Source organism: Moschus berezovskii, chromosome 8 (genome assembly GCF_049115385.1).
Source record: "Moschus berezovskii isolate FMDL1 chromosome 8, NW_MosBer_1.0, whole genome shotgun sequence".
Lineage (NCBI taxonomy): Eukaryota > Metazoa > Chordata > Mammalia > Artiodactyla > Moschidae > Moschus > Moschus berezovskii.
Genome location: NC_142467.1, coordinates 67265558 through 67286344, shown reverse-complemented (window position 1 = coordinate 67286344; position 20787 = coordinate 67265558). Strand labels below are relative to the sequence as shown.

The following is a 20787-nucleotide window of genomic DNA, read 5'->3' as shown; positions in this document are numbered from 1 at the left end:
CCTTGATTTCCTCAACTCTAAAATGGGCATAAATGTATCCTTTTCATCAAGATTGCTGTCAATAGGTAAGATAATACAAAACTGGTTAACACCCAACAAATGTGACCACTGGTAACAAATGCCACAGCCCCTGCTGCCCGCCTCCCCTGTGTGCCTACTGTGTGCCTGACTAGCCCAGCTCCCTGTCACTCACAGCCACAGAAGCCCCAGGCTGGACACAGGAGCCCCAGGAAGAGCTTGCCAGAGGGGTCCTGGCCACCTGGGAGGAGGGCCCTGTAGCCCCACCGTGGTCCTTCACAGACCTCTGGGTTGGGCAGACTAGAGAAGAAGGGGACTTCTGGTGGAGCGGCCTGTGTGGGCCAGGACGCTGCGGGGTGTGAGTGTGTGGGCTTGGGCCAGCCGCGTCCACTTCTCTGGATACACCCCATCCCCCCTAATCCCTGGTACCCACGAAGCCAACACCTGACAAATGTGAGGTACCACAGGGACCCCGCTAAAACACTCTGGGCATCACAGCATCTGGAATTCCTTGAGTGGCAGTGAGACTGAGCTTGGACTCTGAGGCCAGACTCCTGGGTTCAAGTCCTGATCCTCAATCCCAGCTCTGAGATGCAGCAAGTTGCTCCAGCGCGCGATGCTTCTGGGCTTTTTCTACAGGAAGGGGCTAATAATGGTTCCTCCCTCACAGCTTGCCGCAAGGATTAATGGATTCACTTAGAACTGTACCATGGCACATGCTAAGTGCTCAATAAGCATTGGCTCTTAATCCTGTTATTATTTTCTGAGATTGATTATACAGCTTCAGAAACAAGCTCTGTGACACATGCTGGGCCCTGAAGCTGCTCTGCACCAGCACCCTGGGGCGTCTGCACCAAGTGTTGGGTTGTGGGTCAGCCTCCACAGCAGACACCTCATTATGGGAGGACTTCCTCATGTGGGCCCAAACCATTCCCTCAGCCAGCAACTTGAGGACAGGGAGACACAGCTGGGCCTGCTGCAGTCACCACTGTGTCCCCAGGGCCCAGCCAGCCACTTGCTAAGCATGAGCGGAAACCGGAGAGCAAACATTCACTTGTTGTTCCACTTGGAAGTGTTTCTCTAAACTTGTATTTACTTAACAGGATTAAGAGCCAATGCTTATTGAGCACTTAGCACGTGCCATGGTACAGTTCCTAACCTGATGGTTTTGTGACTTCAAAGACCATGGCTGTCACATGTAAAGTTTCCTCCAGTAAACTGAGCCACACTGCTGAGCCATCTGACACCTGCCAGGGGTGTCTCAGGTCACTCTGGAAGCTTACTGTCCTCTGCAAGGACCACAGGGACAGCTGCTGGTCAGGCCACTCACCCTGGAAGCATCAGAGTACCCCTGTTCAAAGGTTAGAAATGGGAACTGGGGTCAGGAAGCCATCCCTGTACACTCAGGGAGATGCCCTGGCTATGCTGTTGTAAGGGCCACGTGCTGTCCTGTGATGAGGGCCATTTCCCATTCCCTGGACATCTTGGCAGAGCCTGCAGGGCCTCAGCCTTCTGAGTGGCTGTTCTTTAAAGGACTAAGCTTAGTGCAGACAGTCTAGTCCAACAAAGGCCTTTTAAAGTCGAGCTGCCCAGAGTCTGGGCCTGTGAAAATTCCATCTACCCAGCTGCCCAGCCAGGGCTGCTCACAGAGGAGCTGTGGCCTGCAGTCTGGTGGCCACAGATCATGGGCTTGGGCTGAGTGTGCCCTTCCCTCCAAGCAAGATCAATAACCTCTCCTGACCTCAAAGGGAGAGGCTCACACAAGTGTGGAGGCTCAGGTGAGGCCCACATGAACAGATAACCCCAGTCCCTCCTCCTGCGTCCGTTTAACCCCAGGTTTGCCCACCTCTCCAATTCCACAGCTGCCCAGAGACACTAATCAACAGCACATCTAATTGCTTATAGTTTCCCCTCATTCTGTCTCCACCTCCCCTTCACAAGAGCTGCTTTCAGACTCTAACCAGGTAGTGGTGGGAGGCAGGGAGGCAGCTGGAATCTGGGCATGAATTGTTCCAAAGTGAACAATCAGCCTCCGAGAGATGGAGGCCTGACTCCGGGGGACCGAGAGCCCTGCTCAGCCCATGCTTTCATTGTTAATTTAGAGAATGCAAGGAAAACATTCCAAGTGGAAGCGCATTGGCATGCCTCTTCAATTAGAGGCAGCTACTGACTGCCTCTCCGTACAGTGGAAGCTGCTGCTCCCTTAGAAGCTCCACCAGCAGCCCTTAGGAGGCCTCCCACCACCTGGCCTCCTGTCTGGGACAGGGTGTGTGGGTCCCCGGCTGAAAGCAAGGGAAGGGAGGGCAAGGTGTTCTGTGATGGTGGGACTGGGGAGGGTGACCCAGGGAAAACTCACACAACTTCTGGGTGGGGCGCAGTCTGAGAATCCATGGACCTTGGTGTTTCAGGTAAGGCATGCCAGGTTGCCTCGCTGCAGGTGTGCCCCTGCTGCTCACGCTCTAACCCCCCACCCCGACCTGCTTTCTTCACAGCCTACCCCGCCACCCTCCTGCCTATGAATATTCCACACGTCCCGTTTCCTCCCAAGCCTGAAGCCCTGAGTTGCATCAGAAAGTGCTTCATCAACTGCCCACCGGTCCACAGGATGGCAATTCTGTATATGACCCAACCCTTGGGTCACCAGGGCCGCCAGTGGGGGCAGGGCTGCAACCCTGAAGGTGCGGTCAGGACAAAGCAGGACCCCCAGTTCTGCCCTCACCGCACACCTACCCCAGGACCACTGTCTCTGCAGAGAGAGAGACAACCTGAGAGCCACTGAGTCCACTTGTCCACTCAGCACGCCCAGGTGTCAGGGCTGGCTGGGCCATGGGGAACCTCAAGAGCTGTGTCGATTCTCTTATTCGACCTCTAATCCTTTTTGGCCCAACTCCCAACCCACTGTTGATCTGTCTGAGCCAGCCATGGGTGGCTTCCACTGACCCTTAGACCCCCACCGCGCCCTGTGTGCTGGCTGCTGGCGGCCCCACACATGGCTCAATGCAGCACTCCCTGGACGGTGCTCAGCCTGCCATGCTCTCCTCAGCTGTCACCCCATACCCAGGCATCAGCAGGGGAGCCCCAGGGGGTGGGGGTGGTCCTGAATGGCAGTGCTGTTCCCAGCCATCCTGCTGATAAGCAGCAGCATCTTTCCCAGCACTGCTGCAGAGAGATGGGATTCGAGGCCTGGAACCAATAAGGCTACCAACAGAGATATCAAGGGAACATTTCATGCACAGATGGGCTCGATAAAGGACAGAAATGGTATGGACCTAACAGAAGCAGAAGATATTAAGAAGGCATGGCAAGAATACACAGAAGAACTTTACAAAAAAGATCTTCACAACCCAGATAATCACGACGGTGTGATTACTCACCTAGAGCCAGACATCCTGGAATGCGAAGTCAAGTGGGCCCTAGGAAGTATCACTACGAACAAAGCTAGTGGAGGTGATGGAATTCCAGTTGAGCTATTTCAAATCCTAAAAGATGATGCTGTGAAAGTCCTGCACTCAATATGTCAGCAAATTTGGAAAACTCAGCAGTGGCCTCAGGACTGGAAAAGGTCAGTTTTCATTCCAATCCCAAAGAAAGGCAATGCCAAAGAATGCTCAAACTACTGCACAATTGCACTCATCTCACACGCTAGTAAAGTCATGCTCAAAATTCTCCAAGCCAGGCTTCAGCAACACGTGAACCATGAACTTCCAGATGTCCAAGCTGGTTTTAGAAAAGGCAGAGGAACCAGAGATCAAATTGCCAACATCTGCTGGATCATTGAAAAAGCAAGAGAGTGCCAGAAAAACATCTATTTCTGCTTTATTGACTATGCCAAAGCCTTTGATTTTGTGGATCACAATAAATTGTGCAAAATTCTGAAGGAGATGGGAATACCAGACCACCTGACCTGCCTCTTGAGAAACCTGTATGCAGGTCAGGAAGCAACAGTTAGAACTGGACATGGAACAACAGACTGGTTCCAAATAGGGAAAGGAATACATCAAGGCTGTATATTGTCACCCTGCTTATTTAACTTATATGCAGAGTACATCATGAGAAATGCTGGGCTGGAGGAAGCACAAGCTGGAATCAAGATTGCTGGGAGAAATATCAATAACCTCAGATATGCAGATGACACCACCTTTATGGCAGAAAGTGAAGAGGAACTCAAAAGCCTCTTGATGAAAGTGAAAGAGGAGAGTGAAAAGGTTGGCTTGAAGCTCAACATTCAGAAAACAAAGATCATGGCATCTGGTCCCATCACTTCATGGGAAATAGATGGGGAAACAGTGGAAACAGTGTCAGACTTTATTTTTTGGGGCTCCAAAATCACTGCGGATGCTGATTGCTGCCATGAAATTAAAAGACGCTTACTCCTTGGAAGGAAAGTTATGACCAACCTAGATAGTATATTAAAAAGCAGAGACATTACTTTGCCAACCAAGGTCTGTCTAGTCAAGGCTCTGGTTTTTCCAGTGGTCATGTACGGATGTGAGAGTTGGACTGTGAAGAAAGCTGATCGCCGAAGAATTGATGCTTTTGAACTGTGGTGCTGGAGAAGACTCTTGAGAGTCCCTTGGACTGCAAGGAGATCCAACCAGTCCATTCTAAAGGAGATCAATCCTGGGTGTTCATTGGAAGGACTGATGCTAAAGCTGAAACTCCAATACTTTGGCCACCTCATGCGACGAGTTGACTCTCTGGAAAAGACTCTGATGCTGGGAAGGATTGGGGGCGGGAGGAGACGGGGATGACAGAGAATGAGATGGCTGGATGGCATCACCGACTCGACGGACATGAGTTTGAGTGAACTCCAGGAGTTGGTGATGGACAGGGAGGCCTGGCGTGCTGTGATTCATGGGGTCGCAAAGAGTTGGTCACGACTAAGCGACTGAACTGATGCAGATGACACCACCCTTATGGCAGAAAGTGAAGAAGAACTAAAGAGCCTCTATATGAAAATGAAAGAGGAGAGTGAAAAAGTTGGCTTGAAGCTCAACATTCAGAAAACTAAAGTCATGGCATCCGGTCCCACCACTATATGGCAAATAGATGGGGAAACAGTGACTGACTTTATTTTTCTGGGCTCCAAAATCACTGCATATGGTGATTGCAGCCATGATATAAAAAGACGCTTACTCCTTGGAAAGAAAGTTATGACCAACTTAGACAGCATATTAAAAAGTAGAGACATTACTTTGTCAACAAAGGTCTATCTAGTCAAGGCTATGGTTTTTCCAGTGGTCATGTATGGATGTTAGAGTTGGACTATAAAGAAAGCTGAGAACAGAATTGATGTCTTTGAAATGTGGTGTTAGGTAAGACTCTTGAGAGTCCCTGGGACTGCAAGGAGATCTAACCAGTCCATCCTAAAGGAGATCAGTCCTGGGTGTTCATTGGAAGGACGATGTTGAAGCTGAAACTCCAATACTTTGGCCACCTCATGCGAAGAGCTGACTCATTTGAAAAGACCCTGATGCTGAGAAAGATTGAGGGCAGGAGGAGAAGGGGACAACAGAGGATGAAATGGTTGGATGGCATCACTGACTCGATGCACATAAGTTTGGGTGGACTCCAGGAGTTGGTGATGAACAGGGAGTCCTGGCATGCTCCAGTTCATGGGGTCGCAAAGAGTCGGACATGACTGAGTGACTGAACTGAACCAATAGGGCTGGACATGTCCAAGAAGCGGAGGCCCTCGATGTGCTTTCACTTGTGGGAGCTGAGAAGGGAATCACTGCTTAATGGGTTTGGGTCTGGAAGGAAAGCATCTCTCCACAGGGTCCTGGGAGGATGGGGATACATATTCTGAGTGACAGGCCTGCTCCCTGGGCGGGGGGCCCGCCCTCCCCTGTGGGGCTGAAGCCCACTGGCCCTAAGGGGCTCTTTCCGTGGTGCCATGGGAAAGGGACCTTGTAAAGTGTCTGAAAGCACCTGCGGCCCATGGACTTCGGGATCCGGAAAGAGACCACGGTTGCCCTGCTCTGCACCAGCATCCTCAGAGAGGATGTGGCTTCACGGATCCCTCCCTCTGCCCTGTCCCAGAGTCACAGATCGTGGGGAACTTTCTGGATGCTGGACTCTGGGGAAAAAACTGGAGATTCTAAAAGGTCTTGTTAGGGCAGGGCATGTAGCCAGTGACTCAGTGTTCAGGTGTGACTCATGCGCACCTGCCTTTGTGTTGGGGCCTGTGTTAGCAGCTGTAGGTCCCCGGCAGGCCCCCAGCCTCCTGGCCTCAGTTTTCCTTATTCTCAGAACATGGGGCTGGGAGGAAGCCCTGCCAGGGGCGGGCGCAGCATCTGGCACATGGCTCTGAAGCCCTGTCAGTGCCTCACCAGTGGGGCTGTGTCTGGAGAGGCTCGAGAGTGTTCAGGAGGATGAGTGAATCAGAGAAGGCACTCAGGGGGCCACCCGCCCACCTCACCGCCCTACCTACTACCTGTGGAGGGCCCAGTCCTTTGGGCCCCATTTCCACTCCCACTTGGACTCGATTTGCAATCCTGACAAGTGTACAAACAGTTATTGTGCCTGAAACACCTGAAGACAAATGTCGGTGCCATCTGGAGCAGAACGGCTCCCCAAGGCTCAGCTTGCAGCTGCCTGGGGGGGTCTCGCACAGCCTCCCTCTACCTCCCCTGGGCAGACCACACTTTGGAGGGTCCCAGAGTGGGACCATAGTAGGGGACTGGGAATCCTGGCTTAAGCCTGAAATGGAAAGCCACTGCCAAGCAGACCCATATTTGGAGAGCAACAGAAGGCCAACTGATCAGCAGTCCTCAGCTCCCTGCCCCCCGAGTGTCCACAGGCAGGAGGAGCATTGGGAGATACTGGAAGGTCTGCACAGAGGAGACTGGTCTGCCTGGACCTCTGCTGAGACTGCTTGCAGTCCAACAAACTGGTTATGCAAGTTGCTTGTCCCAGTCCCTGCCTGGATCCCTGGGTCCAAAAACAACAGCAGAGTCCTGAAGTAGAGGCAAAGGTCTGAGGCCTCCAGAACCCCACCAGATTCTGTGTGAGCTGAAACAGGAACTTGAGGCTTGGAGAACGTGGCTGGGAGCAGCTCACCTCCTAGCGGAATGGGAATGTGCTCTCTGTCAGTGGGGATGCCTCCCAAGTCCCCACTTTGCTGCAAAGGGCATTTTAATTTCAACCCACTCCTTGGCCTGGGGCCTCCTTACAGTGTCCAGCTTGGATCCTCCGGGAGGCATCTGGTAAGGACTTGTCAGATGCTGTAGATATAAGGGGATCTAGAGATAGATTTGCATACTTCCCTGATGGCTCAGTCAGTGAAGAACCTGCTGCAGTGCAGGAGACCCATGTTCAATCCCTGGGTTGGGAAGATCCCCCGGAGAAGGAAATGGCAAACTACTCCAGTAACCTTGCCTGGAAAATTCCATGGACAGAGGAGACTGGTGCACTTCAGTCCATGGGGTCACAAAGAGCCAGACATGACTGAGCAACTAATACTACTACCAGTGGCGGCTCAGCTGGTAAAGAGTCTGCCTGCAGTGCAGGAGACCTGGGTTTGACCCCTGGGTCAGTAAGATCCTCTGGAGAAGGGAATGGCTATCCACTCTGGCATTCTGGCCTGGAGAATCCATGGACAGAGGAGCCTGGCAGGCTACAGTTCATGTGGTCAAAAGGAGTCCAACATGACTGAGCGACTAACACACACACACAGACACACACACACACGGGTAGATTTGCACTCTCCCACAGAAGGCCAGCTTTGAGGGAAATAACAGTCCCACCAGGAAAGGGGTGAATAAAGTAGAGCAGGGGTGAGGGCTGTCTTGGCGGAGGGCACCTCTCTGCCAACCCAGTGATACAGATAACACGCCTGATGAACAGTAGTGGGCCGCTGACCCCGCTCAGCGCCACACGTGGGCAGTAGGATGGCCTCCACCACCAGGAGCCCGCCTGACTTGCATTCTCCCCAAGAACTGCTACGACCACCTTGAACCATCTCGCTTTACTACTATTTAGAAAACTCCATCATGGTCTTTCATCCATCCAACAAGTGTTTATCAAAGCACCTGCCATATACGTTTTCCACCTCATGGAAAGCTCTAGGTTTATCTCTCTCTCCTGCTCCCTTGTCCTCCAGCTGGAACAAGATGCCTCAGAAAATAATAACCTTGCCTGCCCTCAGAGGCAGCCCCGACTTTGCCCTCTCTGCCTCCTGGCTTTGTTATTGCCTCGTCTGTTCTGCTGCTACCTGTGTTCAGGTGCTCTTGGTCACGTGGCCTCTGCCCATGCTTTAGTCACTCACCATCGTCCCCAGCCCTCAGGCTGGAGAGTGGCTGGAGAAGAACATTCATGATAAAATGAGGACTGGTGAGCCAGCAGGTAAGGCTGATGCAGAGGACATCTGGATGGGTCACGGCCGGTGGTCTAGGGTCTCCAACTAGCCCCTAGTGCGCCACCGGAGTGCCTGCTTCAGGCAGCAGCAGCAGCAGCTTGGGCGTCCCCCACCCTTCCCTTCTCTCTCTGCCTGTCCAAGTCCCATCTGTGCCCAGGCCTGGCTCTCCAGCCACCACCTTGCCAGGGACCATCCTGGTGCTGGGATATGAGTACCCCCCAGCTCCTGCCTCAAGAGTGGCCTTCCTGCTGCCCATCCAGGTGGTCGCTGTGCCCATGTGAGCAGAGCCCTAGCACCTCCATTCCCCAGCATCTCATTCCTGTGCAGGCCACAAGCTGGGCAAGCAGAGTGGTGGTGGAGGTGGGGGTCTTATGGGACACTGTCACAGAGCCTGAATTAAGGTGGCTGGAGAGGAAGGAAAGACCAAAGGCAGAGGATATGGATTTACGCTCCAAGTACCTTTCTAGGCACGTACAGCCCTGGGAGAGCTCTCAGACACATACCTGCTGGGTCTCTCCATGCCTCAGAGCACTGGGGGTCTCAGGAGCCACAGAGACCACCCCCAGGCCACACCCACACTGAGACTCAGGTGCTGCTGGTGGGATGAGGAGGCAGCAAGCTGAGGGGGGCACCCTTGCTTTCTGGGCTCTTGCCTGGAGTCTGGGAGGAGTCTCAGCATCTGAGGGGTCCCTTGCAGAGCTGGGCTCTGGGCAGCTCAGCCATTCATATCCCAAACCTTCCCAGAACCCCAATCCCAGGGAGCAAATTTGGAAATCAGTAACGTGAACTTCAGTGCTTAATTGCACATTTAGGGCCTTTGGAGTCCTCACAAAAGCTTTGCAAAAACACATGATTTACAAGGACAGTAAGGTGCTATCCTGGTAAAAAGCCGACATTTAAATTGTTCTCATTTTATATCTTTGTAATGAAATGCTTTGTTTCATCTGCAGCCATTTCTGTGTATTTATTAACACTCAGAGAGCTGTCTGTTCTGTACAAAACGTAAGCCTCTCCACGGTTTGTACATCAGGCTGGCTGGGTGATATGTGAGCATAAGACCCAGAGCCTGGCTGCAGTCCTGCTGGGAGTCCTTACCCCAGAACAGGGACAAAAAAGGTATCCAGCCACCCTGCCCCTGCTTATCCCTCCAAGAGGACGTTTTTTTCGTTTTGTTTTTTTTTAATCACCAAAGCATCGCATTTTAATGAGTTTTCTTAGCAATTTGTATATAATAGATTTTCAATAACAACCTGTAATTAGTTCATTTTCTACTGCTCAATTGCTCTGCAGTAAGGCCATTGACAGCTTCCAGCTGGGATCTTTAAAAATGGAAAGTGCCTGAAATCTCAGCTCCTGTCAATGTCAGCAAGTGCTGGGCTCTACGATGCAGCTGTTAGCAGCAAATCACTGGAGATGGGAAAGAGGTGGTCTTGATCTGAAACTTCCAAGACTCTCTGCTTGCCAAGTGTATTTATTTCTTCATATACTTCATCCCTCTCACTGAGCAAAGATTTACCAAGGGCTTTCTGGACGGCAGACCCCACGCTAGGCGTGAGCCCATGGTGAGCAAAACAGCCTCCAGCCTCGTGGAGCCTATAGACTATTATGGGCCAGATGCCAATGACAGAGCACAGAGTGACAGGGGCTGGGAACACACAGAAATCTTTCTCATCGCCATCATCACCTCCATCATTGACCTACTTGGCTAAAGACTACTTAGCATTTACCATATACAGGGTATCATTCTAAACACCTTACACGAGTTATCTCACTTAGTGTTGAGTAACCCTACGTGGGATTTGATGCTTTTGAACTGTGGTGCTGGAGAAGACTCTTGAGAGTCCCTTGGACAGCAAGGAGATCCAACCAGTCAATCCTAAAGGAAACCAGTCCTGATTATTCATTGGAAGGACTGATGCTGGAGCTCCAATATTTTGGCCGCCTGATGTGAAGAGCTGACTCATTGGAAAAGACTCTGATGCTGGGACAGATTGAGGGCAGGAGGAGAACGGGGCAACAGAGGATGAGATGGCTGGATGGCATCACTCAGTGGACATGAATTTGAGAAACTCTGGGAGATAGAGGAGGACAGAGAAGCCTGGCGTGCTGCAGTCCATGCGGCCACAGAGAGTCACAAGTTAGTGGCTGAACAACAACAATCGTTTTTGTGTGACTTGAGTGGTAAGAGCCCATTACTAACTAAAGCACTATTAATAAGCGAAAAAGCACCCAGATGGCTGGCCCGTTGACTTTGGCTTCAGGGGCACACAGCAAACTCACACAGAAGCCTTCTTGGAGGCCCTCTCTCTGCTGGAGGTGAGGAGAAAGTCCTTGGCAGGGAGTATTGAGACTGATAGCACTTTCTGATACCAGTTTCCAGTGGCAGCTCCAGTTTAGCTCTTTTATGCCCTTGAGCAAATGAGGGACATTTGCAAGCCCGGCATGAGGCAATCAGTTCCTCCCTTTGGGATTAGGGGAGTCACCCCACCAATGGTCTCAGCCTCTGCCAACACTGACACAGGCAACTGCACACAGGGAGCTCTTGCTCTCCAAACTCAAGAGCCAGATAGATTCACATAAACTTTTTGATAGACTCTATGCCATCTGTAAGGAGATCCAACCAGTCCATCCTTAAGGAAACCAGTCCTGAATATTCATTGGAAGGACTGATGCTGAAGCTGAAACTCCAATATTTTGGCTACCTGATGTGAAGAACTGACTCATTGGAAAAGACCCTGATGCTGGGAAAGATTGAAGGCAGGAGGAGATGGGGACGACAGAGGATGAGATAGTTCGATGACATCACTGACCTGATGGACATGAATTTGAGCAAGCTCAGGGAGTTGGTGATGGACAGGGAAGTCTGGCATGCTGTAGTCCATGGGGGTGGCAAACAGTCGGACATGACTGAGTGACTGAACTAACTGAACTGACGCCATATGAAATTTTGTTATTCAATATCCCAAACAGAGGAAAGGAACGGAGGAGTATAAAGTGGGATTTTACTGGCTGAACTTCCTCTCTGAACTCACCCTACATGGATAAGGAGCTGGGTAAATTTGGGGGATAGTTGCTGTTGTTTTACTATCATGGGGTGGTGGTGAGGGCTATGATAATGGGTCTGGCAAGGCATCTGCCCTGTGCGGGCATTATTTGTTCCAGAGGATAACCACGTGCCAGATGAACCCACAGTACCCTTTCATAATGCAGCAACAATGGCAGAAAAACAGCTGTAAATTTGCCCAGTGACCACCTCCTCTGGTTCACAGAGTTGCCCTGGATACAGAAGTACCACAATAATCAGATTAAACCACTGTTTTCCTTCCTGCTGGCCTGGTGCTAAGGGAGGGCATCTGACTCCCACACAGTTGTTCCTGCGACTCAGGTCCTCCTCCCGGACACCGTGCGTCCGTGGCCCTTGGACGGTAACGCGGGAAGACCTTTATCCAGAACAGTGAGCCTGTCCTTTACAGCAGCACGTTGCTCTCCTAGGATTAATTAAAAGGACAAGGATCTTTCTAAAAAAGCAGAAGGAACTTGTAATGAATTTAAAGTGACGGAAAAATCCTCATTTAAGCAATATGTTTTTTCCCACAATCCCAACCCAAGCATTCAGAAAAGTGCAAAAACATGCATTATTGAAAAGGTTTTAAGCTAGCAACTTTTTAATTCATTGAGATGAACAGACAGGAGGGCACGCATCTCGCTCACCAGTAACCCTGGCGCCTGGGTCTCTGCCTCACATCGGGGCTCTGGGAGGTTCTGTGGCTTGTTGGGGGTGGGAGGGGGCAGAAGGAGGAGTGAGGAGGAAGGCTTGGGGGACATGCCGAGAGGACACTGGACTGTCAGATCCTAGATCAGTCTATGATTTGGAAAACCAAAAGCAACCTGAAGAGAATGTTTAGGTGACAAATAGAGGCAGAGAGGGAGGCCAGTCTCACATTTCACTGCCATCATTGTACAGAGATGAGTGATTGGCAGCCTTCGTGACTTCCATGGCTAAGGGACCTGTCCTCTGCCCTCCTCAGGTGGGTGGGGGTCACATGTTCTGCAGAGCCAGGAGGAAGGTGCAGCCCCACCACGAACCACTCAACTGAGCACGGCAGCCACCAGCCCTGGGATTGCTGGCATTGCCCTCAGCCAGCTGCAGACAGTGGCGAACACCAGCGTAGCCTGGGCTATGTCAGCTGCATGAGAAAATATGACTTAGGAGACTGCACATGGACCCCCCAAAAATACAAACTTGTAAATATTAATACAACTCACTTCACCAGGGAAAAGCCCCCCAAATCCCATCCTTTAATAAAGTGGCTGAATCTGTGCCAGTCACCCTACATAGCCTGCCCTGCCTGGAACCCAAGGATCCTGGCAAAACAGAGACTAGAAAATGCAACTTTAAAGTCTCAACCTTTGCCAGCCAGTCAGCTTCAGTTTTGAAAATCAAATCCAAAATGTTGTTGCTGAAATGTCTGAGATATTACTTTTTGCGTTTTAGTGAGATATAGTTAATGCCCATTGATTTCTGGGTAATCAGTTGTACCTGTGTGTCTCATTTTAATTTCCTATTTAACATCCACTGAGGGATTGGGGGCAGGAGGAGAAGGGGATGACAGAGAATGAGATGGCTGGATGGCATCACTGACTCGATGGACATAAGTTTGAGTGAAAGCCGGGAGTTGGTGATGGACAGGGAGGCCTGGCGTGCCGTGATTCATGGGGTAAGAAAGAGTTGGACATGACTGAGCGACTGAACTGAACTGACTGAACTGGACCATAAAAGCCATTCCCAGAGCGAGGGGAGTTTAGAGTTCCTGTGACTTTGAAAGACCACTGATCCCGAGTGACTCCGAGTCTCCGAGTGCTCCCAGTGACTGTGTGCTGGGCATTGAAAGCAGGGTTAACTCATTTTGTGGCTTCCTTAATGGCTGTGAGTTTACGTTTTATTGCATGTCTATTGTTTGGGCTGGGCTGTGATGAATGGTTTGGCTGCCCAGTTCAAAACAAGTCCAAGGCGACAGCAGAATCTAATTTGTTTTAAAAATGATGATTATAAGGCTTTTCAAATAATAATCCAGGAACAAGGGAAACAGCACATTGCTCTACATGGGACATATGACCAGAAGCAAAGTGAGGATATCCCTCCTTTGCCACGGGCAGCTCCTGCTCATAACAACCTTCACTAGGGAGGCCAGGGCGTCCTCTCTTTCATCAAGGGCAACAGGGATGCTGCCATTTCCTCGAAAGGAGAGCCAATAGCCCCTGCGTGGTCCCAGACCAGTTCCCAGGAAGGAAGTGGGCTCATCGATCAGAGGCTCCTGTGACAGCTGGTACCAGGACGGTACCCAAGCAGTACCATTTTCTGCCTCATGATGCCATTGTGGGACACTCATGTGTGGCTCTGGTGTATCCCCAAATCCGTGAAGTCCAGACTTGGCCCCAGCTTTGAAAACACAGTGATCTTTTTCTTTACAGCTCCTTCTACAGATGGGTGGAGGGGGGTTCTAAGTGCACAAAGCACTCTGGGAATGTCTCAGAACTGACCCCGGAAAGCGTGCTGCGGTTTCTCTGATGAGGAGGGAAGCTCCACCTGCTCACCCTGTCGGCCTGACATCTACTCTTTTCTTGTTCACGTCCCGTGGGATTAGCATCATCAAGGGGGCTATGTTCGAAGAAGGTGGATGGAAAGGAGATTCCGGGAGGTGGTGAGGACAGGAGGGGAGGGAGGGGTCCAGCGTGTGCTGGTCAGTGCCTCACAATGGGCTCTCCAGAGGGAAAAGAGCCCCCTCCGCCTTGTGTAGCATTTGTCTTGTGTATGTAGACTTCTGTGTTGCAAACAGTCCTACTAGGGCTGATTTAAATCTCCCAACTATGTAACTGTTTGTCTTTGCAAAAGTCCTGAAAATATAACAATCATCGCACGAGCTAGGTCTCCAGAGTTGCCCATACTGCCACACATTCTAAAATTTAGAGATTCATTTCATGGAATAAGCTCCTCAATCCACAAAGCAAACACCTCCCAGGCAGATTGAATCCACCAGCCATTCACACCTTATTATGAACCACCAGTTGTAGAGTTTAAACTGTGGGCACGAAGGAGGAGGCTGGGGAGCAACACAGTCATCATGTATCAAGCACAGCCTGGGAACTGGGGGTTGGACTTCGGTCCTTGGTAACAGGGACGCCGTGGACTGGAAAGGCGCAGCCTGCAACAAGCTCATGGACACTTTCCACAGGGAAGAATCACGCTCGTTTCTCTCTTCTCAGGTCACATGAGTACCTCTTCTACCTGCCACAAGAGCCCTTCTTGTCAGCAAATCATGAGGATGCCTCCTCAGGCCTGGTGAATATTTGAAGTAACAACAGCCGCACGGAGATGCCGATATGAAGCAGGAATACCTTCCTGGAAAGCACACCTCCAGGTAGAGAATGGGACCCAGGATGCCAGGACCTGTGGCTCAGAGTACTCAGGGACCCTAGGGGTCTCACCCTGCTTCCTCAATTGCAGGGCCCACAGGAGCTGCGAGCTTGCAGGTCATGTTCAAAGGTGCTTCATACAGGGTACGCACGTTACCTGCTTTAAACAGAGCCTGCTCCACATGCTGTCTGACAAAAAGGAGCTTCACTTCTTTGGGGCCAAGAATATCCCCTCTTACCTTGAGTTAGGGTCCCACACTGTCTTCCATCTCCTAGTGAACTTATCTGGACTTGTCTAGAGCTTCTTGCATCTCACATCTCTTGGAAGCCCTGTCCCAGCTCTAGCTATGGTTGACATGAGGTCATCTCTTGGAAGAGCACCTCAGGGAGAAGACCTAGGTCCTTCAGACACTGTACCTGCTCACCATATGCACCAGTGACTCCACAGAGGGTCCATTCTGAGCACCTCCTCCGTTTTCAGGCAGAACATCCCCATTTCTCTTCTTTCCCAGGGACTTCACCACGTCTCATCAACCTGGACCCTCATTCTCCATTATCCTGCATTGTGACTACTCCTTTGTCTACCTGGCCAAGCCTCCAGCACCCTCCTGCAGGATTTGCCCCCAGGCAGGCTTCTCTGATGGGGCTGGGCCACCTCCTTGGGAGAACCCTAACATCTGCTCTGTCCACGTGCAATCGCAGAATACCCTAGCCATGTGAGGCAGTGCCTTCTTAATCATGCTTAACACAGTCCTGGGTTCCTCAAATGATATCAACAGCGAGAATAACCTTCAAACAAAAGGAACAGAGCAAGTGCCCCATCCCCCACCTCTGCCCTCCCCTTACTCTTTCCTTGTTGCAAAACAAATTCAACTACTCTCACCTATAAAATAAGCCAACCTTGGAAAACAACCAAAGACAGACTCCAGACCCTGACACCATTTTGGTGTGGAAATGTCTTTTTGCTGACTGTGAGCCCCGATGGGGGCCTGACTTACGGAAGGCTGTGTAGAACTCATGAAGGGTCAGGAGGCCGTCTTTGTTGTAGTCATCAAACTGGAGGAGGTCACCTGGAGAGCAACCCAGGAAGTCGTCCTCCAGGTCCTGCTCCTTCAGCACGTGCTGTGGGTGAGAAAGGGAGAAGGCTCGAGTCAGGAGTGAGTTCAGAGCTGTGGGCACTGTCAGACCAAGTGGGGCTGAGGTCACCGTTTGGGCAGATGTGTCTGTGTGTGCATGTGGACTCCAGCGACAGCTCTGTAGGCCATGGGGAGCATCCAGATCTCTTTGGTATTGTCTTGTCTGACCTTCTCCTTTTATAGATGAGAAAACTGAGGCTCAAGGGACTTTCTCAAGGTCACACGGTGATTGGGCCTGAGTCAGTATTAGCTTTCAGGTCTGTCTTCTCCCTGCCAGGGCAAACAGACCCCAGATGATCTGAAGTGAGAAGGATCCATGTGGTCATCTGGTCTACCCCTTTGTGTTATAGATGGGGAAACAGGGAAGAGACAGGGGCCTGATCAAAAAAGCCCAATTAACAGTGGCCATACTCAGTGGCTCCCAACTCTGTAGAGCTGGAAGGTCACTGTTCCATCAGTGTACCCCTCCCCGCCCCCTCCAACCCCCACCAATCTCAGGTCAGCACATCCTAGCCACAGTACTACTCCTGGGAAGAGGAAGCTGCTGTTCTATTGACCTAGGCCTGAGTCCCTGCTCTACCTGCCTTGTCCTGCCAGGAACACAAACCACTACCCTTGGGATTCTGTTGAGGGGACCATGGGTGGGCCCTGGTGAACTCCTCTCTGGATGTGGTCTGGGTGGCAGGGTGGGGGCCTCCCTAGTAGGACTATTTGCATGTGAAACTAGAGTCTTGCAAAGAAAATGCTCAGAAGGAAATCTCAGAAGAAAGAAAATGATTTTATTTTGGGGAGAAGAGGGGAACAGAGGCATTTTCTCTTTATTTAACAGTCTCAGCTAGGCCTGGTATATTAAAGGCAATTTAATGTGATAATGTTAAAAAAATGACCCTTTACCCAGCAAATAAGAGTATTCGATAAAAGGGAGATCAACCATAACGCCCGAAATCAATCTTCCAAAGATGGAAATTTCCCTTTGTCTATTTCTGCCCTGGAAATTGATTAACTTTTCATAGGACCTACAAGTTTTCCCCAACGCCTCTGATTCAGTGTCAAGGAAAGGTCCATTTTAGCTGGGCCCTGCTTGACAGATTTATGAAATGGACTTTAAACATATTAAATTTTAAACAGGAAATCACAGTACAATTACCACGCTTGTTAATGGATGCAGGTGCCTCAGGGCATGTCTCTGCCAGGTTAGAGCCATGCGCCCAGGAATGTTCTGTTTACCTGGCAGCTACCTGGATCCACGTGGGCCTGGGGCACCGAGATCCCACAGGTGCCTCTGTCTGGGGCAAGACAGAGATGCCTGCCCTCTGGGTTCCCCACACAGACTGTCCTGTGGGGAATCAAACAGCTAGATGGCTCTTCTCTCAGGTAACCACGACCAGCATGACCTGGTTCTCCCCGGAGCAGCATGGGTCATTGCTGGGTCTCTGGTCCTGGGCCATGGGGTCTTAGCCATAGCTGGGGGCTGAGGGTTGATGAAGTAGTGACATGAAGGCTGGTGTGTGTCTGGGAGGCTTCCTGGAGTGTGGGCCATGGATGGACTTGTCCGTGATGCCAGGTATGAGTGAGCAGAGCAGGGTCTGCAAGTGCCTTAGGATCTGTGGTTCCCCACCCACTCCCTGGAAGCCAGCTCTGAACTGGCTGGACTTGAGAAGGGGGCCCTGCATGGGGAAGTGTCTGGATAACTGCTCTACTCAGAGTTTTTGGGCACTTGCTGTCCCCACAGACCTCGAGAGGATCAGGTGGAGCTGGTGGTGGGAGCTGTCCTCCCAGGGAGCCCCGTGTAGTGTGAGGAGAGCTGGTCTATGTACACCTGGCACCCAGGTTGCATCTCAGTTCACCGCATCCGAGGCAATGAGTGCTGTGCAGCAAACCATCTGATTTCTTGGCGCCTCGGCTTCCTCATCTAAAAATACCTTGTAAGTGGGGTTAACAGCCGCACCTACCACACAGCAAAAGGTGACTGAAAGGTTTAAGGAGGAAATAACAACAATAGAGGTGATGGTGACAAACGGATGCTAACGGCTGTCACCTACTGAGAATGTACCACATGCTGGGCACGAGGCTGAGAACTCCACACCTCTTTGCTCATCTAACCCTCCTGACAGTCACAGACAAGAAAAGAAGCACAGAGCCAGGCAGTTGTCTGCCTAGACCCCCTACTGCTGCTGCTGCTGCTAAGTCACTTCAGTCGTGTCCGACTCTGTGCGACCCCATAGACAGCAGCCCACCAGGCTCCCCCTTCCCTGGGATTCTCCAGGCAAGAACACTGGAGTGGGTTGCCATTTCCTTCTCCAATGCATGAAAGTGAAAAGTGAAAGTGAAGCCGCTCAGTCGTGTCCGACTCTGTGTGACCCCATGGACTGCAGCCCACCAGGCTCCTCCGTCCATGGGATTTTCCAGGCAAGAACACTGGAGTGGGTTGCCATTTCCTTCTCAAATGCATGAAAGTGAAAGTGAAGTCGCCCAGTTGTGTCCGACTCCGAGCGACCCCATGGACTGCGGCCTACCAGGCTCCTCCGTCCATGGGATTTTCCAGGCAAGAGTACTTGAGTGGGTTGCCATTTCCTTCTCCAGCCTAGACCCCCTCAGTTCAGTTCAGTTCAGTCGCTCAGTCGTGTCCGACTCTCTGTGACCCCATGAATCACAGCACGCCAGGCCTCCTTGTCCATCACCAACTCCCGGAGTTCACTCAAACTCATGTCTACAGGTCCCTGTAAATGTTGGAGTTGGACCTGAATTCAGTCCATTTGACTGTGAAGTCTGTGTTCGTAGCTACACTGTTGAAGAGTGAGGGACATGCTCGTGCAGTGCACATTGCAGGCACAGGGCCTTGCTTAGTGCCAAGCCCCTAGTGGGTGCTCTAAATGCCATGGCCCTCCCTAGCCTGGTGACCTGGTCACAGTTTTGATGAGCTCATTGCTGTGCCCTGTGAAAGATCTTTTTAAAGTAGTATCAAAGGTGGGGAACCATCCTGTTATCTGTCCTCGGGGGGCGGGGCACCCTGTGGTCTCGGGGGCAGAGCTGACCCAGGGCGGCTGACCTCGCCTCCCTCCATGTCTTTGCACCTGGTGTGGCTCTGGGACCCCAGGCTCTCAGACCCAAACCAGCAGAGCAGAAGCAGGAATGCAGACCCCTGGGCCCATCCAGCCCAACCTTCTGCCACCAGCACCCAACAGGCCTGTCCTTGATGTGCTTGCTGCCCCGGGTTGCTCCTTCCTTGTTTCTTTTTGTTGCGGGTGCTTATGGCCCTTGTACCACCTGGTAGCTGGGCAAAGGGCCACATGTGCTGTGTTTGGGAGGGAGGCAAACCACGGGTTCCATCCGAGTGTTTCCTCAAAGGGGAGAGCAGTGCTCAGGGGCTGGCCACAGGGCTGCCTGCAAGCCACAGGCTGGAGTGGGTGCTGCTGCTACTCAGGCACCACCACTGGCAAGGTCCGAGGGGAAAGGACGTGGGGACAGCACGTTACAGCTCCCAAAGCTATTGGTGGAAACCAAACCTGCTTTCTTTGAACCTGCCTTCTGAGTACAGTAAAGGACTCAGGAAGAAAAGACTTGTTTCCTAATGAAAGCCTCGGAGCTCAGCCTGTGTACAGTGTGTGTTCCGCCAGCTAGCTCGGAGCTTATTGGTAAATATTGGCTGAAGGTGGCAGGTGGGAAAGAGACACCGACATCATTTTGTTTGTCAGATATTTCCAAATGTTCAACACAAGCTCTCTGATTCCTGGGAGATGCTTTCTCTTGCAGGAGCAAGGCCCCCTCAGCGTCCCATTCTAGAGATAGTGACAAATGACTCTTCCCACGTGGGTCTGCTGGTTCTCTTTCTACACACCCTGAATGGAAAATTGGATCCCGCTGTAATGTGATTTCACCCAGTGCTGTACCCACCTGGGCCAGCTCAGAGCTGCCGAGGTGGCCGTCTCCATCTGCGTCGAAGTCCTTGAACAGAGATTCCACCAGGAGGCGCTTCTGGGAGGCGGGGTCTTGTCTGCTGGCCCCTTCGTGGGGTGGCTGCAGGCGGCTCTGTAGTGCCAGCAGGACCTTCTTCAGGCGGGCGTAGTCGGCCATGGTGCACGGGTCACCTGGAAGAGAAAACGGGGTTACTTCAGTCAGACTCCTCCCCCGGTTTTGAGAAGACCTCCTCCCACCCCACCACCCATCAGCAGTTACTAGGCATCTGCTAGATGTAGTGCGAGGTGCAGCCTGAGTACATGAGACGTATCCATCCGACTGCCCACCAGTCCAGGCCACAGATATTTACTAAGCACCGGAAACAAGCAACACATGATGTAAAAGCTGGAAGGGGCCTGTTCGTTCTCCCTGCTCATGTTGATTGAGCACCTTCTACAGCCAGACACAGAGTGATGGTCAGACTCTGGTCAGACTCACAGAAAGGGAGTCTTCATTCAGGGGATTTTGCAGTGCAGCCCCACAGCAGCTTTAGGAAAGCTGGCCCCGATTCCACTTTGCAATGGCTCATCTTTGCCTTAATCCTATCTTAAAGGCTCCTTTGGAATCCATGGCCTCATAGATCAGGGAGTTGCAGTTAACAGGACTAATAAGCCTTGCTTAAGATAATTAGGAACACTCCCAGAGCTGGATTACTTCAAGACGAACATGTGTACACAAGCCCACGACCAAGAAACAAAAGGCAGCTCTCACGAAAGTAGACCCGAAGCACACAGCCCATCACTCTTGGGTCTTTCCTCATGGCCGTGCTTGGTCTACAGCATCAGAACCACACAGTATTCCGGCAAATGAGGCCTGTGATACACTGTGACATGATGAAGTTTATCTTTGCTGGTAACAGGCCATGGAGATGTTCCCCACCCACAGGGCTATGAGCAGAGCAGG

At 51.5% G+C, this 20787-nt stretch overlaps 1 protein-coding gene across 1 annotated transcript in view; it reads right to left on the bottom strand.

The window, feature by feature from the left end:
- Positions 1-20787, bottom strand: part of FSTL4 (follistatin like 4) — a 431430-nt gene that overhangs the window by 118879 nt on the left and 291764 nt on the right. The window contains exons 3-4 of the mRNA XM_088839301.1: positions 19822-20015; positions 15790-15913 (exon numbers count right to left, since the gene is read on the bottom strand). Of these exons, the coding sequence (XP_088695427.1) occupies positions 15790-15913; positions 19822-20015 (318 nt within the window). The remainder of the gene's footprint in view (positions 1-15789; positions 15914-19821; positions 20016-20787) is intronic.